The following is a 21,910-nucleotide window of genomic DNA, read 5'->3' as shown; positions in this document are numbered from 1 at the left end:
TCAGTTGCATCATAGGCATGTGAAAGCAGGACAATGAATAAGAAGACCAGAGAATTGACACTTTTGAATTGTGTTGGTGAAGAATATTGAATATACGATGGACTGCCAAAAGAACGAACAGATCTGTCTTGGAAGAATTAAAACCAGAATGCTCCTTAGAAGCAAGGATGGTGAGACTACGTCTTACATACTTTGGACATGTCAGAAGGGATCGGTCCCTGGAGAAGGACATGATGTTTGTTTGGTAAAGTACAGGGTCAGCAGAAAAGAGGAAGACCCTCAAGAAGATGGATTGACACAGTGGCTGCAACAGTGGGCTCAAGCATAACGATCGTGAGCGTGGGGCAGGATCGGGCAGTGTTTCGTTCTGTGGTACGTAGGGTCATGATGAGTCATGACCAACTTGACAGCGCCTAATTACAACAGTGGCTAATGATGTTGAGCATCTATTCACATGCTCTTGGCCATTTATATTTCTTTTTTGGTGAAATGTCTATTCATATCCTTTGCCTTTTTTTTTTTTTTTGATTGAATTATGTTTTTGTTGTTAATTTTAGGAGTTTTTTTTATATATTCTGGATATTAAACTCTTATCCAATATATGGTTCCTACATTTTTTTACCCAGTCTGTAGGTTGTTTCCTCAGTTTATTGTTAAAATTATTTGTTGAACAAGTTTTTTTATTTTGATGAAGTCGTGTTTATCTATTTTGTCTTTTGTTGCTAGTGCTTTTGATGTAATATCTAAGAATCCATTGTTAAAAGCTATGTCCCGAAGCAGTAATTTCATATTTTTCTCTAGGAGTTTAATGGTTTTAGTTCTTACATTACATTCTTGGTACATTTTGAGTTTTCTTATATGCTGTGAGATGTGAGTTCAGCTTCTTTCCTTTTCAGTTGGAAATGCAATTGTCCCAGCAAGGGGAACTTTTCTTCAGGAATTTACGTGTTGAGTAAACCTGAGAATTTCATCCTCACTGTTGAGCTTCAGCCCAACTGCTTCTTTATTACATTGTACTTGAAAATATTTGGAGCAATATGGTAGATTGATTACCAAAATATTTTATTCATAATTCCGAAATGAAAATTTATAATTCAACATTTTCATTTAAGACAATTTTTTAAACAAAAATAGTTTAAAAAATCTCCCTTATCTTTCTGTCTAGGTAAAAATTTACATACCTTGTTGATATAGAGGGACGTTGGTGGGTCAGTGGTAGAATTCTTGCCTTCCATGTGGAGGACCTGGGTTCAGTTTTTCACCAGTGCTTCTCATGTGCAGCCATCACCTGTCTATCAGTAGGGGCTTGTATGTTGCTTTGATGCTGAATGTGTTTCAGTGGAGCCTGAAGACTAAGGTGGACTAGGAAGGAAGACCTGGCGATCTACTTCCAAAAAATCAGCCAGCAAAAACCCACTGTGGTGTGGTTAGCAATCTATCATAGGGAAGTTGCAGGACTAGGCAATGTTTTGTTTGATTGTGCATGGGGTTGCCGTGAGTTGGGGATTAGTTGTTGGTAGCTAACAACAACATTAGGTAGATATGCCTGTGATAATTAGGATTGAATGGGTTGTATAGGGGACCCTGAAAGTGACCTTTTTGAATCACATCATTGTAGTTGTGATTTGGACCTCCCTGTTGGTATGGGTCAGAATTGACAGCGACTGGGTTTGTTTTTTTTAGTAATGACTGATGAAGGAGCCCTGGTAGCACCAGGTTAAGCACATGGCTACTAATGGAAGGGTTGGTGGTTTGAACCCACCAGCAGTTCTGCTGGAGAAAGATGTGGCAGCCTGCTTCCATGAAGACTACAGCCTTGGAAACCCTATGGGGCAGTTCTTCTCTATCCTGTAGGGTCGCTATGAATCTGAATTGACTCGATGGCACATAACAACAAACGACTACTGGCACTGAGCATCTCTTCATGTGCTTGTTGGCCATTTGTATATCCTCTTTGGTAAAATGACTGTTCAGATCTTTTGCTCATTTTTCAATTGGGCTGTTTGTCTTTTTGTTATTAAGGTGTAGGAATTCTTTCTTTATTTTGGATATCAAAACCGTACCTAATATGTGGCCCCCCCAAAATTTCTCCCGGTCTGTAGGTTGTTTCTTCATTTTGTTGAACAGAAGTCTTTAATTTTTATGAGGTCCCATTTATTTATTTTGTCTTTGCTGTTTGTGTTTTTGGTGAAGAATCCATTGTTAGTGGTAAGAATCCACTGTTAAAAACTAGGCCCTGAAGCAATACCCCTCTTTTCTTCTAAGGGTTTTCTGGTTTTAGTTCCGACATTTATGTCCTTGATCCATTTTGAGTTAGTTTTTGTATGTGGTGTGAAGCATGGTTCCTGCTTCATTATTTTGCATGTGGAAATCCAAATTCCCAGCACTGTTTATGAAATAGACTCTTCTTTCTCCATTGAATTGACTTGGCACCCTTGTTGAAAATCAGTTGGTCATAGATGCATGGGTTTATTTCTAGACTCAAAGCCTCATTCTTTTGTCTACTATGGATTATACTTTCTACTCATCTATAAGTTTAATCTGCACACAGTATGGTCTTTATCCAAATCATTGCTTAAAGTATTGTCCGTTAAGTCATACTTTTCCTTGGAATGTTCTTCTTATGCCTTAATTATAATCCCATTTGTATCTCTGATCACTTATAATTCATTGCCTCACATATCAAACTCTGGTGAGTGGGGTTAGGAGTGTGACAGGGGAGGTAAACGAATAATTTCATTAGTTAGAATCAGCACAAAGCTGCTTCCTGTGAGGCTCAGGTTAAAGGTATCCCAGGTTTCCAACTTCTGCTGTACTACTCCATCGTCTCTGACACTAACCACTCCCCCACCCTAGCACTCTTCCTTCCCCCATTGGATTTGGTAATTTGCTGCAGTGTCTCACAGAACTCATGAACTGTGTTTATAGTTAAGTGGCTATTAGAAAGTAACAGGCTACAACTCCAGATCAGAATCAACTTGAAAGTAACAGGCTACAACTCAGGATCACGATCAACGTCAAAATAACAGGATACAACTCAGGAGAGAGGATGCAGTAACTGTGACAGCTCTCTTGGCTCTTCACAGCTGCACATGTACCCTCCTTGGCCATACACACCTCTCTTCTTGGCCACATGCCTCTATCCTTGGCCCTGCCCGCCTCTCTGCCTTCAGCTATCACCATGCTGCTGGGGGTTCCTGCATAGCTCCCAGGCTTCTGCTCTGCCTCTGGGCCTTGGTGGGCCTTGTGTTGCTGGCAGGAAGACCCCTGCACGGGATCTCCTGAGCTTCTGCCTCTAGGCTCCTCTAGAATTCTGCTGCCAGGCCCCTCCAGGCCTCTGCTGCCAGGCCCCTCTAGGCCTCTGCCCTGCTTGGGCAAGTGTTATAGCTCTTTTGACTCCACCACCAAGTGCCTAGAGGCACTCTGCACTGCTAGTAAGCCTCGTGCATGAAGGCACTAAGCTGTCTGTCCATGGGCTGGCAAGCTCACCGCAGCTGTCTGCCCGTCCCAGTTGTACTGCTGCCTCTGTTTCTCTGCGCTGGGATCTGCTATGCTTGCCGCCATTTCTGTCTCGCACAAATTTCAGTGTTATAGCTCTTGACCTGTATTGTAGCTTTTTTAGGAGGTTCCCTCCTCCTCCTCTCTCTCTCTCCTTGCTTCTAAACTCTGTGGAGTTGGCTGCTTATGTACACAAGCTCCCTGTCAATTTCAAGGCATGGCCCTCCTAGCAGGACCACAAATTGACCAATAGCCGTAAGTCATTTGATCCTTTTGGGTGGTTTTATCCACCACTATTTGCGTAGTAAATTGACCAGCCCCTGCAAGTCACTCAGTCCTGTTGGGTGAATTGTCAAGCCACTATTTGCATAGCAAATCCCTGCAAGGTATGTAAAGTACACTAATCACAGTGCAGACTGCAGCCCAACCAATCGTTTTTGGCAGAGTATAAACCCAAGATGGAAAAAAGCCATATATACGAGAAACCCATTGCACTGCAGGGAGGAACAAGGGTTCTTACTTTTTACTACACACGCTTTTTTGTACATTTTATGGACTAATGCATGTGTTTCTTCCACGATGGGGCATTTCGTAAGTTTCCTTTAGATTGTTTTTCTCCAAATCTCTTAACTAGAGGTTGTTCTTAAACTTTTTGGTTCGTAGACCTTTATGAGAACTTGATGCACTATCTCCTCCCCCGCCCCCCCCCGCCGAAAGCATGCAAATATACACAAAGTTTTGCACATTTCTCATTTCTGTGATTTACTCCCTCGCACCCATGGACATCTTATCAAGAGCCTCTGCAGTGGCACTTATAATTTTTATTATTATAGTTACTGTGTACTGTTTTGTGTATTTATTTAAAAAAAAAAAATTTTTTTTTTTTCTTATCATAATTCCTCTGTTAGATTGATAGCTTCTTGAGATAGGGACTTTTTCATATCCTATGCAGTGTTCCATGGTAACGTAGTGGGTAAGCACTACGGCTGCTAAACTTAAAGGTCAGCAGTTTGAATCTACCAGGTGCTCCCTGGAAACTCAATGGGGCAGTTCTACTCTGTCCTATAGGGTTGCTATGAGTCAGAATCAACTCAGTGGCAATGGGTTTGGTTTTTTTTTTTTTTTTTTGGTTTTATGCGGTATTGAGGGGTATGCCTTGCAGATACTGGTTTAATTAGATATAAAATGATTAAGCATATTATTTTTTAAAGTCTTGTTTATATTATAAAGTATTTTATTGTCTTTGGAAAATCCTGATTGAGCTTACTGACTTGGAGATTTGCTTTGGCTTTAAGGAATCCATCTGGATTTTGCCTGTATGTTTTCAGAGAATGCTGCCTTCAGAGAAGTTTTTTGTATAAGTTAGAGGGCAGTCACGGGAAGCTGGCTTAATTGCTGTTTGAGCCTTATGTTTGGAAATAGGCAGGGAAGCCTCTCCCAGGACCAGGATTTTCCCTACCCTAGTTCTAATCTTCTTTGTAAGCAACTTTTTTCAAGGCTGAGTCTCAACCGTTTTTCATTTCTGTTAGCCTGTTCACTGTTAAGATTTCTGTATCTATACTATAAGTATGTAGATATTTTTAAAGGACATTTTCTATTTTATCTAAAAAATAAAAACTGTGTATCCATATTTTTTTAAAATAAGTATTTTTGGTGAAAATATCACAGAACATATACCCATTCAATAATTTTTGCATATACAATTCAGTGACATTGGTTACATCCTTCACATTGTGTGACCATTCTTTCTATTCCCAGATTATTTCGCTAGCATTAACTTAGACGCACTTCCCCCTAAACTTCTCATCTATGCTGTGGATTTACTGTTGTCAGTTTGATCTCATATAGATAATTCTTTAAAAGAGCTCAGTGCTCAAGTAAAAAATTCTTTACTAATTGAGCTAAACTGTGGTTTGAAGATGACTTCAGAGAGTAGTTTTGGGTTAAGGTTTAAAGATTATCTTGGGGCATTAGATTTGGGGCTTCCTCCAATCTCCATGGATCCAAAAAGTCTGGATTCCATAAATATTTAAAATTCCGTTTCACAATTTTATTCCTTTTGATCAGGATCTAGCTATTGACTCCTTGATCAGAATGTTCAGTAATGGTAGCCAGGCACCATCCAGTTCTTCTGGTCTCATGGCCAAGGAGGCAATCCTCCTGCAGTCCGGTTCCTCCTCTAGTTCATAGTCTTCCTTCTGTAGGTCCTTTTCTTGGAGTGACCATTATTAGAGGCAGTAGTCTACTTAAAATTACAGTCTTTGAGAAATTGGGTGAAATTTGATGAGATATCTTCTAAGGTTTCTTAAGATTCTGTTTTGTCTGAATATATTAGCCTCTGGTGGTCAGATGTTTCTGACAGTGCTGTTTGTGTGGTTGGAATGTTTCTGACAGTGCTGTTTGTGTGGTTCTTTTCAAGAGTAAGACTGTGGTTTTTAATAGGAACAACTGGAATGATTCCCGAAAAGACAAATTCGAGATTTCTAACACTAAACATTTAAGAAAGTAATTAAGAGGTATAAAAGAAGAATATATTGATTTAAAATTTTAATTTAATTTAATGATTATAAATAAAAATTGTGATTTCTTTATAAAATTTCATGTTTAAATACTTGAATTTTATGAAATCAAATTTTAGCTATGGGTCTGTCTTTCAGTTATATATTGGTTTGTTGCTTATGATTTTAGGTTGCTATTTGTGTGATTTGTCTCACAGTGCCAAAGTAGGCATCATTGTTCTTTGCTTTTCTAATGCTGTTAACAGTTAATTTTCTAATGGAATAGAGGTGACAGATACTAAGGTGGTATCAGTATGGAGTTTTAAACATCGCTTCTTTTCTTCAAAAATTACTTTTAAGATTGAATAGATTTCATAATAACTCCTTGAGATAGTCAGAAATTTTTGAGGGAATCACAAAACCAAAGTTGAAAATATTAGGTTGTTACTCATAGTTAAGAATCCACTTTGAATCCTTCAGGTTCTCGTCATTTGGAATTAGAATTCTGAAATTACGGGCTTTCATTTTAGTATGACATTTAGTGGTAAAGACTGAAGAATTGTGGGTACGATGAAGTAGAACAAACCAAAGCTTTAAGGTCCATGGAATAATTTGAATGCCCAAATTCCTGCTTTAGGGAAATTTGTGAGAGGAAAAAAGTGACAGATCAAAATTTTCTGAACAGTATTACAGTGTCCCCCTGTTCAGTATCCACTGAAAAGTTTCCTAAGAATAGAAGCAAAATTGTTAAATGTTTAATGTTTCTTATAGCCAGTGCATTAATGTAAGGGCACCCTTACAAGCTAGTTGAGCTTTATTTTCATATTCCATACTTATATCAAGTATATATTTTCACTATTCAGAATGATTAATTTCTTGTTTTGAGTTTTTTATGTTAAGTTGTTCATATCTGGTTTTGGTGTTGCCAGCTTCTTGGTTAGGAATGCAACCCCCAGTTTAAACATATTTATGATGAGAAAAAAACAAAAACAGATAAACTTTGTAATGTGGTTTCTTGGATTATTTCGTTGAATACTTTTATGAGTTTAACCATTCACCGTATTCTTCACATTCACTTTTCTGTTCTACTTACCTGTACTCATTAAAAAAAAAAAAAAAAGGTTTTATAGAAATTTGAAATACTAGAATTCACGCAGAAAGAAAATGTGCTTTTTCTTAATGGAAGTGCTATAAGACACTTTATTAAAATGTTAATTTTTATACTTGGTACTTTTGAATTGGGTACTTGTTTTATTCTATGAGCTTAGTAGCATATAACTTAACTGTTGATAAATTATAGGTATGTGTAGTGTGTTTTTTATGAGGGCTTAAAGTTTTTTGTTTTTAACTAGTTTATAAATGCCCTTTTTAAAACGTGTAAATATGGCAGAATAGATATGACAGGTCGTTCCAGAAGGTGTATTTAGAAAGCTAAAATTTCATCATGAGAAATACTACTGTAATGAAGATCTTATATAACAAAATGATTTCTAAATGCTCAACTGACAGTACATAAATTCTAGTGTGATAGAGTGGTTACTATGTGCCAACCACTGAACTATTCTTAAGATTATCTCTAAATTCAGGTGGGATATACTCAAGGTCATACTTCGGCTTTCACGGGCTTCTTTTGATTTTCTTCACCTGTAGCTTGAACTTGAATATAAGCAATTGATGTTCTGTTCTGAGGTTGGCCCCTGGCCTAGTTCTGGCTAATGATACTGAGTATCTCCATCGTCTCTTTACACAGACGTAGTCGATTTGATTCCTGTGTGTTCCATCCTGCGAGGTCCAAGTGTATAGTGGCTGTTTATGTTGCTGAAAAAAGGTATTTGCAATGAGTAAGTTGTTGGTGTTGCAAAATTTTATCAGGCGATCTCCAGCATCTGTTACCCAAGGCCATATTTTCCAACTACAGATCCTCCTTGTTTCCACCTTTTGCATTCCAGTCACCAATAATTATCAAAGCACCTTGATTGCATGTTTGATCAATTTCAGGCTGTAGAAGTTGGCTGAAATCTTTAAGTTTCTTCATCTTTGCCATTAGTGGTTGATGCGTAAATTTGAAAACAGTCGTATTAACTGGTCTTCTTTGTAGGCATATGGATATTTGCCTATTACTGACACTGTCGTGCTTTAGGATAGATCTTGAAATGTTCTTTTTGATGGTGAGTGCAATGCCATTACTCTTCAATTTGTCATTCCTGGCGTAGTAGACCATATGATTGTCCAATTAAAAAAGACCAATATCAGTCCATTTCAGCTCAATGGCTAGGATATTCATGTTTATATATCCCGTTTCATTTTTGATGACGTCCAGTTTTTCTAGATTCATACTTTGTACATTCTACGTTCCAATTATTAGTGGATGTTTGCAGCTGTTTCTTCTCATTTTGAGTCATGCCACATTAGCAAATGAAGGTCCTGAAAGTTTGACTCCATCCACGTCATTGAGGTTGTCTCTACTTTGAGGAGGCAGCTCTCCCCAGTCATATTTGAGTGCCCTCCAACCTGAAGGGTTCATCTTCTGACACTATAGCAGACAATTTCCACTGGTATTCATAAGGTTTTCACTGGCCATATTTTTCAGAAGTAGACCACTAGGCCCTTCTTCCTAGTCTGTCTTAGCCTTGAAGCTCCACTGAAACATGTCTACCATGGGTCACCCTGCGTGGGTCACCCTGCTGGTATTTGAAAGATGGCCGGCATAGCTTCTAGCACCACAGCAACACGCAAGCCACCACAGTATGACAAACTGATGGACAAGTGTGGTTTCTTTAATTAGTAAATGCTTAACACAGTCACCATTATAATTTGTAAATGTGGGTTCATTCAGAAATGAACCAGTTATGGAAAGTGAGTTATATGTATTTATCAAACATATCCAATTTAAAAATTATGCTTTTACATAATAGAAGTTTAAATTTAATTTAGTTTAAAAAAATTCACTCTAAGTATCTTTATTTTATAGGAAGAAAACTGAGACATAACTTGCTACTTGTCTGGAGTTACATGGTGAGTTTAATGTAGATCAAAATTAAATCCAAGAATTTGTGAATCTCGAGCTTCACGCTTCAATATTTGGTGTTACTTAAAGTGTCTCATAAAATTGACTAGTGTCATGTGTCAGCACTTAGGTGACAATTTTCAGAAAATCAGCTCTGCAACTTGATGGGCGACAACCCTTTTCAACCAAAAAGTAAGTGTTGCTGTCAGGACTGGTATTAGTGTGTGTGGCTTTTGTATTGATAAACTTTACTTCAGGAGAAAGGATAAGAGGTGTGCACATTTCATTAAAAACAGAAACACCTAAAATTATTAAAGCGACAAATGCTTATAGTAGAATACAATAATATACTATAAAAAAACTAGTCAAGTAAAAATGAGGTGTTCCCTATTCCCAGAGGTAACTACTGTTATCAGTTTGATATACATAATCACATAATTTTTTCTATGCATAGACAAAAAAAGTTATTTCTAAATGAAATCATGTGTTGTATGCTATTATTTGCCTTTCAGAAAAAATAATGTTTTCCTGATTATATGGACAGTGAAAGTGCCCTGTTAAAAAAGAAGGAGGAAGATCTTTGTATACTAACTGGTTATAAACAATACTTTCATCATTAGTATAGGTGGGACTCCCTAATTTAAAAAGATTAGGCATTACGTTACTTTGCCTAGTTTCCTAGCTCATAGATGATCATATGTGCCCTCTCATAGCCAATAGACTACTATACGTAGGAGAAATACACTCTCAGGGAGCTTAATTTGTTCTTCACTCTCAAGAAGCTTAATTCGGAGTTGGACATATAAAATTAAGACATAGTGAGAAGCTTGAAATCATATATGTTAAATCATGAGTTTCATGGCATGAACTGTCAGTGCAGTTCAGAGTTCTAAGAGAAGTAAGGGCTGATGGTTTGTTGAGGAAGTTATAATGGAACCAAGAGGGGCAGGGACCTAATATTTTGTTGGATATCTCTTGAAGTTAGAAACTTTATATCTCATTTTCTTGAATTTATGTAACACTTCTGTTAGGTAGACCCAAAACCAAAAAACCAAACCCAGTGCCATTGAGTCGATTCTGACTCATAGCAACCCTATAGGACAGAGTAGAACTGCCCCATAGAGTTTCCAAGGAGCGCCTGGTGAATTCGAACTGCTGACCCTTTGGTTAGCAGCCATAGCACTTAACCAGTACGCTACCAGCGTTTCTGTTAGGTAGACATTGTAGTTATATCATAGATTCTATTATATTTTTCACCTTTTGCTCTTTATTCTTAGTTTATCTCTCTTTTGCTAAAGCATTTTTTTTTTTTCTCTTCAAGATAATGATTAGGTACAATCCTTTTTGTAAATATAATCATTTTCCAGCCATATGATTGAAACTCACTTTGGCTGATATGACTGTTCCCAATTTTATGTCTACCGTAAATAATATCACCCATTATCTGACTGTCTGTCTAAATTTGACTAGTTTAGATCTTAGAGAGTGGCTCTGAGTTCTCACTGTTGATCCCGTGTATGAACTATAAGTGCCAATTTAGAAATTGCAGCTTGGACTGTTAAAGTACATCTTCAATTCCGTACCACATATTGCAGATTGTTTTTTCTTTTTGAAAATTAGATAATTCAAAAATGGCGGAACTATTTATGGAATGTGAAGAAGAAGAACTGGAGCCGTGGCAGAAGAAAGTCAAAGAAGTCGAGGATGATGATGATGACGAGCCAATCTTTGTTGGAGAGATATCAAGTTCAAAACCAGCAATTTCCAGTAAGCCTTAGCTTTGATTAAGACCAAGTTTTTATAAGATATTGTTTCTAGTGGGAAAACCTACAGTCTGTGTCATATGTCCTTATTTCTTTGTAAGGAGCTGGGGTTGAGAGATTGGGTAGGAGATCAGTAGGAACTGCAGCATTAGAGTGCGGGTGTGGTCAGGGACTTGAAGAAATGAGAGGTTAAAATACTAGAAAAGAGAAGTGGGCTAAGATTACCTGGTGACATTAGAAGCCTTCCGAGATTGGGAAATCATTTTTTGTGGAGCAGAGTAATGTCTTTATTTGCTCATTTTTCTTTTTTTCCTCAAGCCCACAGCAGAGAAAAGAAAGGGCATGGAATGCGTTCCTTAAAATACCAGAGTATATTAAATAAGTTCGTTTTAGCCTCTTCCAAGGGTTCTCCTATCCAGGTAGCTCTCTCTCTCAGTGTCATCTGATGTGGCTACAGAATGCACAGGTTGTGAACCGTTACCCGATCTCTGGCCTTTGTACCAACAGGGGCTGCTGCTTCTGGCCACACCCATCTTCTAGCAACTTCTGTTTATATTTTTGAAAGAGGAGGGCATGGTCTACAGCCACTGTACTTGGAGGATGTAGCCGTCCGTAAGCTAATAGGACTCAAGAATTGAAAAGCTCTTAACGGCTTTCTAGCAGAACCTCTGTACTATTGTGGATTATTAGAGTAATTGGACTTGACATTGTTGTAATGTTAAAGTGAAGATACTTGTTAAAATGTCTGCCTCAAAATGTGTAAAAGTACAGAGAAATAATGTACAGAATTTCGGGTGAAAACAAGAAAACACATCCTTTCCTATTTCATTTACATGTTTTGTTTTTTTTTTAAGTTAAGAGAATTAACCAAAGAATGTAACCAACATACTAGCGTTTTCTTACTTACCGTAAAACCAAATCAAACCCATTGCCATCAAGTCAATTCCAACTGATAAATGACCCTATGGGACAGAGTAGAACTGCGCCATAGAGTTTCCAAGGAGCTCCTGGCAGATTTGAACTACTGACTTTTCGGTTAGCAGCCGTAACAACCACTATTTAAGAGGCTAGTTTTAAATTTTTCTGAAAATCTAGTTCTTACTTCTCTTGCCTTTAAACTTGAAATGGTACTTTGATTTAGTTTTATCAGAGGAGAATAATTTAACCAATTGAATTCTCACTACCATTTCCTGTGGCAGATTGGTAATCTCTCATTGAGGTGCTAAGTAGAGTGCCACTTCTATTATAAATTGAAACTAGGTTTGTTAGGGGTAGCTCTGGTGATACAATAGTTAAAGTGTCTGGCTGCTAACCAAAAGGACAGTGGTTCAAACCCACCAGTTACTCTGCAGGAAAAAGATACGTCAGCCTGCTTCGTAAAGATTTACAGCCTTGGAAGCCCTGGGGGGGGCAGTTCTCCTCTGTCCTGTAGAGTCTCTTTGAGTTGGAATCAACTCAACAGCAGTGGGCTTTAGGCATGTAAGCAAGCATGCTTGTTGATGTTAGTGGATATTATATTCTCTTAATTATTGTTTCCTTTTTTTTTTTTTGTCACTGTGATTATACTGGAATATTACCATATTACAAAATTGTTACTCAAATTCTATTACTGAAAGCATGACAAGTAAGATTCAAACTGAATTTATACTGGTTGTAGTGACCCTTAACAGTATTCAACCAGAACAGTGTATGTTAGTTTTAAAATGATTCTATCAAAAAGAGGATTGACCTTCATAGAAGTTTTTTCTCAGTTGTTAAAATACAGAATTTAAGTGATTTTATTGCCTTTCTATGTGTAAGCCATAAAATATTTAAGCATAAGAAATGAGTTAAATGTTTATATAGAACTTCCATGGGGGGAAGAGGGAATATCAAAAACTTGTGTTTGGTAGATTACAGCTGCCAGAGTGTGCTGTAGGAATAGAACATCTTTTTGGTGGTTTGAGTAAATAGTTAATCTTCAGTTTCAGAGAGAAAACAGTGTCAAGTTATTTAAGCGTATATTTCTCCTAGAAAACCTCTGTAGTGCTTGGCGATAGAGCATTAGCTATAGCCATTATTAGAAAAGAATCATACTTTTGTGTGACCCTTTATAGAATTACTTTACTGGGTGTTATGGATTGGATTGTGTCTTCCAAAAATACCTGTTGTAATTCCTAACCTGTGTGTCTGTGATTATAATTACATTTGGCAATGTGTTCTTTGCTATGTTAATGAGGCAGGATTAACATAGGGTGTGTCTTGAGTCAGTCTTTTTTGAGATATAAAAGAGATGAAACAAGCAAGCAAGAAGGCAGAGATGGGGGAAAGAGAGATGCCAAGCCACAGGGAGATTTCCAAGGAATCAGGAAACAAGCTGAAGAGACAAGGATGTTCCCCCAGATCCAACAGAGAAAGTGTTCCCCTATGGCAGGTGCCCTGATTTCGGACTTCTGTTGTTGTTAGTTGCTGTCCAGTTGGTTCCGAGTCATAGTGATCCCATGTACAACAGTACGAAACACTACTTGATCCTGCGCTATCCTCACAATTGTTATGCTTGAGCCCGTTGTTGGAGCCACCATGTCAGTCCATCTCGTTGACGGTCTTCCTCTTCTTCACTTACCCTTTACTTGACCAAGCATGATGTCCTTCTCCAGGGACTGTTCCCTCCTGATAACATGTCCAGAGTATGTGAGGCGAAGTCTTGCCATCCTTGCTTCTTCCAAGACAGATTTGTTCATTCTGGTGGTTCATGATCTATATTCAGTATTTTTCACTAACACCATAATTAAAAGGCATCAATTTTTCTTTGGTCTTCTTATTCACTGTCTAGCTTTCACATGCATGTGAGGCAATTGAAAATACCATGACTTGGGTCAGGCGCACCCTAGTTCTTAAAATGACATCTTTGCTTTTTAACACTTAAAAGAGGTCTTTTGCAGCAGATTTGCCCAGTACAATATGTCATTTGTTTTTTTTGACTGGTGTTGATTGTGGATCCAAGTAAAATGAAATCCTTTACAACTTCAGTCTTTTCTCTCTTTATCATGATGTTGCTTATTGGTCCATTTGTGAGGATTTTTGTTTTCTTTGTGTTGAGGCGTAATCCATTCTGAAGGCTGTGGTCTTTGATCTTCATCAGGAAGTGCTTCAAGTCCTCCTTGCCTTCAGCAAGCAAGCTTGTGTCATCTGCACAATGCAGGTTTTTAATGAGTCATCCTCCAATCTTGATGTCACGTTATTTTTCATATAGTCCAGCTTCTCGGATTATTTGCTCAGCATACAGATTCAATAAGTATGGTGAAAGAATACAGCCTTGATGCACACACACACCTTTCCTCATTTTAAACCATGCTGTTATCCCCTTGTTCTGTTGGAACAACTGCATCTTGGTCTTTGTACAGGTTCCTCATGAGCACAATTAAGTGTTCTGGAATTCCCATTCTTCCCAGTGTTACCCATAATTTGTTATGATCCACACAGTTGAATGCCTTTGAATAAAACACAGGTAAACATCTTTCTGGTGTTCTCTACTTTTAGCCAAGATCCATCTGACATGAACAATGATATCCTTTATTCCAAAGGCCATAGCAGTTGAAAACCCTATTGATGCCTTGTTCCAAAGATCATGGCCATGGAAAACTTTATTGATTGTAGTTCTACTCTGACTCATATGGGGTCGCCATGAATCAGAATTGATTCGATGGCAACTGGTTTGGTTTTTCAATTTGATTCTTCTCTACTAGAATGGAAAAAACGAAAATTTTATGAAGTGTTTTCTTTGTGCTTCATAACCTTTTCCTGACCATCAATTTTAGACAGATCCCCACTCTTCCAAATTTTAGTTTAATTCCTGTATAACCTGAATATTACAGAGTTTACATGCGTGCAAGAATAAAGAGCCTTAAAATGACCCAGAAAGTCATATCAATCTCAGATTGACTTTTGGGGTAGTTGTAGATTTAAAATTCCTTAAGGTATAAGACACTCTGGTAAACTCTTGGCTTAATTTAATCTGTGATGTCTTTGATAGTTTCTCTTTCTGAACTCAAGAGTAATCGTGCAGATAATCCAGTCAGATTCTCCACAGTGAAACTTTCAGGCTTTTAGGGATGTGAATGGGATATGGAGGTTGGAGACAGTTTGGTTTTGAGTCCTAGGTAGCTGAGTATATGTACAGCCATGTCACTATTCAAGAAGAGAAATATTCCTCACTTTTTTGTTGTACACGAATATGTTTTTGGAACGTTTTTCCTGTGTGAAGTATTTCTTTGCCATGCAGAATGTTTTGACTTTTATGTAGTAAAAGTTATCCATTTTTTACTTTTGGCTTTTGGATTTTGAGTTAGAAAAGTTAGAAAAGCATTTAGTCTATAAGACAGTTAAGGCTACTAATGCTTATTTTGTTTTTTTAAGTGTTTGTGTGTTTAGAATTAGCTGTAATCTTAAATCAGTGATACTTTACATACTCCTTCAGGAACCTGTGATCATTTTCGGTTCATAATTTCTATTATCTTAATAATTTTTAATATGTATTTCATTCAAACAATGAATTTTAAAATAAATATCATTTTTTTATAGATATTTTGAACAGAGTTAACCCCAGCTCATATTCAAGGGGAATAAAGAATGGCGCACTCAGTCGAGGTACAGTATTTTTGTACTATTTTAATTTCTAAGTAAAGTATTTTTACGTAATTTGATTCTGCAGAAATATATTCAATATGTTGTGTAATTTTAAAATACAGGTATTACTGCTGCATTCAAGCCTACAAGTCAACACTACACGAACCCAACATCAAATCCAGTGGCTGCATCACCAGTAAATTTTCATCCTGAATCTAGATCTTCAGATAGTTCTGTTATTGTTCAGCCATTGTCTAAACCTGTAAGTGTTTCTAAAATTACACAGTCAGCTCAGGGATACACTGGACGTTATTTATCAGTAGAAATAACAAGGAGCTAAAATTTCGGACTATTACAGCTAGTCACCATTCTAGTAGAAGCATAATCAGCATCAGAGATTACCATTTTTATGAATAGCTTAACCAGTACTCAAAGTAATAACTGCAGGAACTAATTATCCAACCTGTTAATCAATCAGGTAGCATGCTTACGTTAAATAGGTATAGTATTGAAAATTACGCTATCAAAACATGAATAAAAATACAGTCAGTAATGAAAATTGCATAATGGCAAGCTAAGATTGTAAACTGGGCCAGGCGTTCTTAATTGAGAAAATTGTTCAAAGGCCATTGTTGCTTTTTTTTTTTTTTGGAAAAATACCTTCATAGTTTGGTTAGTTTTAAAAACTTTTAACAGAAGTAATAGATAATGGTAATAGTTAATGTTTATTGAGCTATTAATATGTGCAAGGCTTTGTAGTAAATGCTGTACATAAAATTAATCTCTTCATTTTTTACATCGTCTCTATAAGGTAGGCTCTGTTTTATCCCCATTTTATAGTTGGGGAAACTGAGGCTCACAGAGGTTAAATGCTTGACTCAGGGTCTCGCAGCTGGCAAATGATGACTCTGGCATTTCAATACTGGCTAATCCACAGTTTTTTATGTATACAGACAGTCCCCAGCTTATAAACAGGTTCTGTTCCTGAGTCTGTCTTTAAGTCAAAACAGTTAGGTACGGTTAGTATCTAATGTCAGTCAGTCAGATGTTTGTCTCGGTATACAGTAGATAGTGTCCTTCTCTATGCGTAATAATATTAAGGAAACACTTCAGACACACTTAAACATATTTAACGTAATGATAATAATGTTTTGATGCACATCACAAAGTAACGTCTGTTTCTTATTATGAACCATTGTATGTCCCTCGAATTTTTAATATAATAGGCTTTACGGGCGTTGGTTCGTAACTAGGGGTTGTACATAAGTGGGACGTTTATAGCCCGGGGACTGCCTGTATACAGTAAGTCCCCGAGGTAGGAATTCGCGACTTACGGACAACTCATACTTAAGAATGGACTTGCCATAAAGCCTCTTGTGTTAAAAATTTTAGTTAAATACAGTGGTTCACGATAAGAACACTTGCACTACTTTGGATGCTCGTGAAAACATCGTGCGGCCTCAGGGGTTGTTGGCTCCTGGAAGGAGAATGCTGTCTGCCTTTTTAAGTCGTTCACGTTGCCAATAACACTGTGTTGAGTGTGTAACTTTGTATGTGGCTTAAATTTTCCTCTTATTTACCCTTGTAACCATGCCTCCAAAGCGTAAATCCGATGCAAGTGCTGGTGATGCATCAAAGAAAAGGAGAACGATCACGATTGAAAATAAAGTGGAAATAATAAAACGATCGGAAAGAGGTGAAACGCCGTCGGTCATTGGAAAAGCGTTAGGCTACAGTCGGTCAACGGTCGGAACAATTTTAAAGGAGAAAGTGAGAATAATGGAGCATGTGAAAGGCTCAGCCCCAATGAAAGCTACAATTATTACTAAGCATCGCAGTGGTTTAATCATTGAAATGGAAAGGCTGTTGATAAGGTGGTTAGACAGTCAGAATCAACGTGATATGCCTGTTAGCCTTACTTTAGTGCAAGAAAAGGCTCGAAGCCTTTTCAATGATTTAAAAGCTGCACATGCAGCAAGCGAAGGTGATTGTGATGAAGAATTTGTTGCAAGTAGAGGTTGGTTCAGTCGTTTCAAAGTGAGGGCAAATTTACATAATATTAATTTACATGGATAGAACAAGAGTAAGTGTTAACCTTTGATCATGATCTTTTCTCTTTTTTCTCTAAACTGTTTTAAGAGCTGTTTTTTTAATTTTTTTTACAGTACTGTGTACCTACACACATACACAGATTCTGTCTGTCTTCAGTATAGTAACGTATGTAGTTAACTTTCATCGTTACTGTATTATGTTTGAGGCGTTCTAGTGTATTTGGAAGTGTTTCTTGAGTGTTTTATGTGCATAGAAAGGTAAAATACCTACTGTATACTAAAACAAACATCTGACTGATGCTAAATAAGAACTGTACGTACCTGTTCCAACTTACCTACACATTCAACTTAAAGACAGGCTTAGGAACAAATCTCGTTTGTAACCTGGGGCCTGCTTGTACACGCATACATACCAGTATGTTGTATATATAAATGTATACTTTAAAAAAACGGAGGCATTGCCTTAGAACAGTCGTTCTCAAAGTGTAGTTCACCGTTCCCTGTGGTTCGGTGAGATTCTTTCAGTGGTTTGGGATGTCAAAACTGTTGTCATAATAATACTAAGATGCTGTTTGCCTTTTCCACTGTGTCGGCGTTGCACTTACGATGCAAAAGCAACGGTAGGTGAACTTCTGGTGCCTAAATGTGAGTCAGGGCATGTGCACCTAACTATACTGGTAGTTTTTGTATGAGTGACAACCAAGCACTTAAAGTAAAAATGCCAGTTTCGCTCAAGAATTTCCTTGATGAGGTATTAAAGTGTTACTAATTTTGTTAACTCTCTACCCTGAAATACGTGTCCCTTTTGATATTCCGTGTGATGAAATGAGTAGTGTGTTTGAAGTACATCTGTGTCTGAGTATGCTGGTTGTCTTGCGGAGAAATACTAGTGTAATTGTTGGAGTTGCAAGCTGAACTCCCTGCTTTTTAAAATGGCATACGAAGAAACAACTAACAGGCAAACCACAGTGTATTAGTTTTTATTTCTGTGTGTCAATACTACTACAAGGTTAGTGGCTTAAAGCAACACGCGTTATTATCTCACAGATCCTGTGAGTCAGATTCTCACGAGGCTGCATTCAAGATGTGGGCATCAAGGCAGTGGTTTCACCTGAGACTGGACTGCAGAAGTATCTCCTTCTAAGTTCATGGGGTTGTTGGCAACATTTAGTTCCTCGTGAGTTGTTGCACTGAGCCTTAGTATCTTGCTGGCTCTTGGCTGACCCCATGCCACATGGGCCTACCGGACATGACTGTTGGCTTCTCAAAGCCAGCAAGGGAGAGAAGGTCCTCAGGAAGGTGGACACCACAACTTTATATAATGTGGTCATGCACACACAGTCATTTATATTCCGTTATTACCTTTGCTGGATTATATTGGCTAGAAGCAAGTCGCAGGTCCTGCCCACACTCAAAGGGAGATCCCGTAAGGGTATAAATACCAGGAGATGGGAATCACGGAGGTCACTCAAGAATCCCTCCACTATACCCAGTTACTAATCTTGGGTATTCAGCAGACATTTTCTCAAAATTGAACTAAGTGCACCTGGTACTTCAAATAATAGTATCTCTTGCCAATGATAAAATTTGAACTTTCAAGCAAAAATTAGGAGTTTGGAAAAGTTGTATCTATCACCATGATCTTTACAACTTCCCGACACTTAGACTTTTCCCATGAAGTGGATGGTGATATTAATACGAGTATGATTTTTTGATGCTTTATAGTACACTCTGTTCACATTTGGAAGAGCTGTACAATTTAGTGAAACCAGATAACCAATGCATGATATTACAATATCATGCACAGGTAAAAGATCCATTTAAAGTGTAAGATAGACCAATAATTTTAAGGGAACAACACCAACAAGTTTAGTTATCCTAAAAAGCTATTAAAATACTCTCCTTTTCAACTGCGTATCTTTGGGAAGCTGGGTTTTCTTTATATCCTTTAACCAAAACAATGTATCTCAACAGATTCGAAAGTAGGGACAGATATGAGACCGTAGCTATTTTTGATTAAGCTAGACATTAAAGAGATTTGCCAAAATGTAAGAGAGTGCTCTTTCTATTAATTTTTGTTGTTGTTGTTTGGAAAATAGTCATTTCTCAAAAATGTTATTTATGTTAACCTGTAATGGGTATGCTATTGTTATTTTAAGATGAATTAATAAACAAATGTTTTAAAAATTTTGCTGTTTTAATTTTTAATATGGTAAATATCGGTAGATATAACCCACATAAACAAAAAGTCTTTTGGGTCCTCAATAATTTTTAAAATGTGTAACCCAAAAAAAGAAAAACCCAAACCCATTGCTGTGGAGTCAATTCCAACTCATAGCGACCCTACAGGACAGAGTAGAACTGCGCCATAGAGTTTCCAAGGAGCTCCTGGTGGTTCAAACTGCCAGCCTTTTGGTTAGCAGCCATAGGTCTTAACTACTACACCACCAGGGTTTCCCAAATGTGTAAAGGGATCCTGAAACCAGAGAGTACTGCTGCCTTGGAGAAATAGTATATTTTTTAAAAAAAACATTTGTTCTTTAGACAGTAAAGAAAATAACTAAGTGTCTATTCATTTTATTGAAAATTTTGAAGTTCAAAACCAGAACTAAATTTAACTATTTTTAGTTTAATCTATTTTTTCTTAACATATTTCATATATTACTATGAAGTAATGTACATGCCTGTTAACACTAAAAATGGATATTTTGAGGTATTGCCTTTCCTAGGAGACTTAGTAAATTTAATTTAAATGAAAAGAAAGGCTTCAGCCCTTGAAGTCCATTGCTGAATGAGTTCAGCTCACGCTTCAATTTTGAAGATGTTCTATACCATAAAAAGTAAGAATAGCTTTGTTCAAACACTTTGTTCCCCCTGAATCCTCTTCTCTGTTTTCAGAATTCTGAAACAATTAGTAGTAATGTGAGCCCTAGACTAGTAGTTTAAAAAACCTGGATTGAAAGTAAGAGACTTGAGCACTAATTCTGTCCTTGTCCCTAACTTGAGCATTATCACACCCTCTCTGGGCCTTATTTTCTTTATTTCTGAAGAGAGAGACCACTGGCTTTCAATCTTGGGTCCTCTTAAGTTTCCACAGGCTGTTTCTGAAATTCCAAAAACTGAATAGGTATTTGGGAAGTCAGGTGAGAGCCTACCCAAAACGCAAGAATTCTTTGAGATTAGCTGGAATACAGTTTATTCAGTGATTGCTCATGCTTATTATAAATTCTTTGGGATGGGGAGGGGGGATGGAGAGGGAAACGTCTCCTTTTAAAAAAGAGAGAGGTGTTATCAGTTGGTCTGGATGGACCCTGGCCATGATATGCCTAAAAAACTCCTTAAGTGATTCTAATGTGCGACCATTTGAGAATGACAGACATATTCTTGAATGAATTGAGAGTCCCATTTAAAATTTTAGAAGCCACTGTTTTTAATAAATCGTGATTATAGTTTTTCATTTTATGTTGTGTGTGTATGTACGTTTTACTTTTTTATGGAATGTCTCTACCACAACATCCCCTTCAGGTAGGCAGGGAGGGATAGATGATGACTATCATTTATAGATTCAGCGTGATAGGGCATAGGCTTTGTGATCAGATAGACTCAGGTTCTGATTCCAGCTTCGTCATCAGAAACCAGCTGGAACTGTATCGGGAACCTTACTCTGTCACCCTTAATCTTAGTATACCTTTTTATAAAATGAGGAATAATTTTAGGTCTGTATTAGTGCTTTTGTGACACCTGCTTGATACGACACGTGTACTCGGAAGAGGCAAGTACATTTAAAATGCACAGTAATTGGGGACTGTCATATCAGTCTGAAAAGTGAATAACTTGAAGCTTGAAAGTGATTTGCCTGAGGTTACACAGTTAAATAAATGTACAGGTCTTCTGAACCCCAGTCTAGTGTCTGTTCTTCCTTGCCATTGTATTTGGTATCTTTCTGTACTGTTTTTTAAGACATTAAAAATTCCATATTGGAGAATTATTTTAAGCAGTTATTTGTTGAATAACATGTCTGCCCTCTGAAATTATGATACTTACTTAACCAGAGTTGTTAACTAGGAAAGGGTTTAACAGTATTAACTTTATTATAAAAACCCAAACCCATTGCCATTGAGTCCGTTCTGACTCATAGTGACCTGATAGGACAGATTAGAACTGCCCCATGGGGTTTCCAAGGCTGTAATCTTTATAGGAGCAGACTGCCACGGTTTTCTCTTCTGGAGCAGCTGATGGATTCGAACTGCCGACCTTTTGGTTAACAGCTGAGTACTCAACCATTGTGCTACCAGGGCTCCTTAACTTTATTATACTTATGTTAAAGAACTATTTTGGATAATGCAGGTGAATATTTTCCTTTTTTAAAAAATGCATCTATGTGGAGGAAATAATTATCTTGAATCAAGATTGTGCTTGGTTACAATTAAGTCATTTGTCATTATTGAATTTGTATAATATACATTAAGGTTCAAATACAGGTGTCTG

At 37.3% G+C, this 21,910-nt stretch overlaps 1 protein-coding gene across 12 annotated transcripts in view; it reads left to right on the top strand.

Annotated features, from left to right (window-relative positions):
• Positions 1-21,910, top strand: part of ZNF280D (zinc finger protein 280D) — a 116,688-nt gene that overhangs the window by 13,687 nt on the left and 81,091 nt on the right. For 2 of the 12 annotated variants that reach the window (XM_049905190.1, XM_049905202.1), the window contains exons 2-7: positions 7,747-7,824; positions 8,968-9,011; positions 9,127-9,195; positions 10,624-10,770; positions 15,327-15,392; positions 15,494-15,633. In XM_049905190.1, the coding sequence (XP_049761147.1) occupies positions 9,168-9,195; positions 10,624-10,770; positions 15,327-15,392; positions 15,494-15,633 (381 nt within the window). In that variant the 5' untranslated portion in view covers positions 7,747-7,824; positions 8,968-9,011; positions 9,127-9,167. Of the gene's footprint in view, positions 1-7,282; positions 7,838-8,967; positions 9,012-9,126; positions 9,196-10,623; positions 10,771-15,326; positions 15,393-15,493; positions 15,634-21,910 lie in introns of those variants that run through there. The other 10 variants (XM_049905194.1, XM_049905195.1, XM_049905192.1 and 7 more) reach the window with 10 other exon arrangements.

The sequence above is a fragment of the Elephas maximus genome, chromosome 13 (genome assembly GCF_024166365.1).
Source record: "Elephas maximus indicus isolate mEleMax1 chromosome 13, mEleMax1 primary haplotype, whole genome shotgun sequence".
NCBI classification, from domain to species: domain Eukaryota; kingdom Metazoa; phylum Chordata; class Mammalia; order Proboscidea; family Elephantidae; genus Elephas; species Elephas maximus.
The sequence above is the reverse complement of the archived record's forward strand: the minus strand, read 5'-3'. Positions and strand labels throughout refer to the sequence as shown.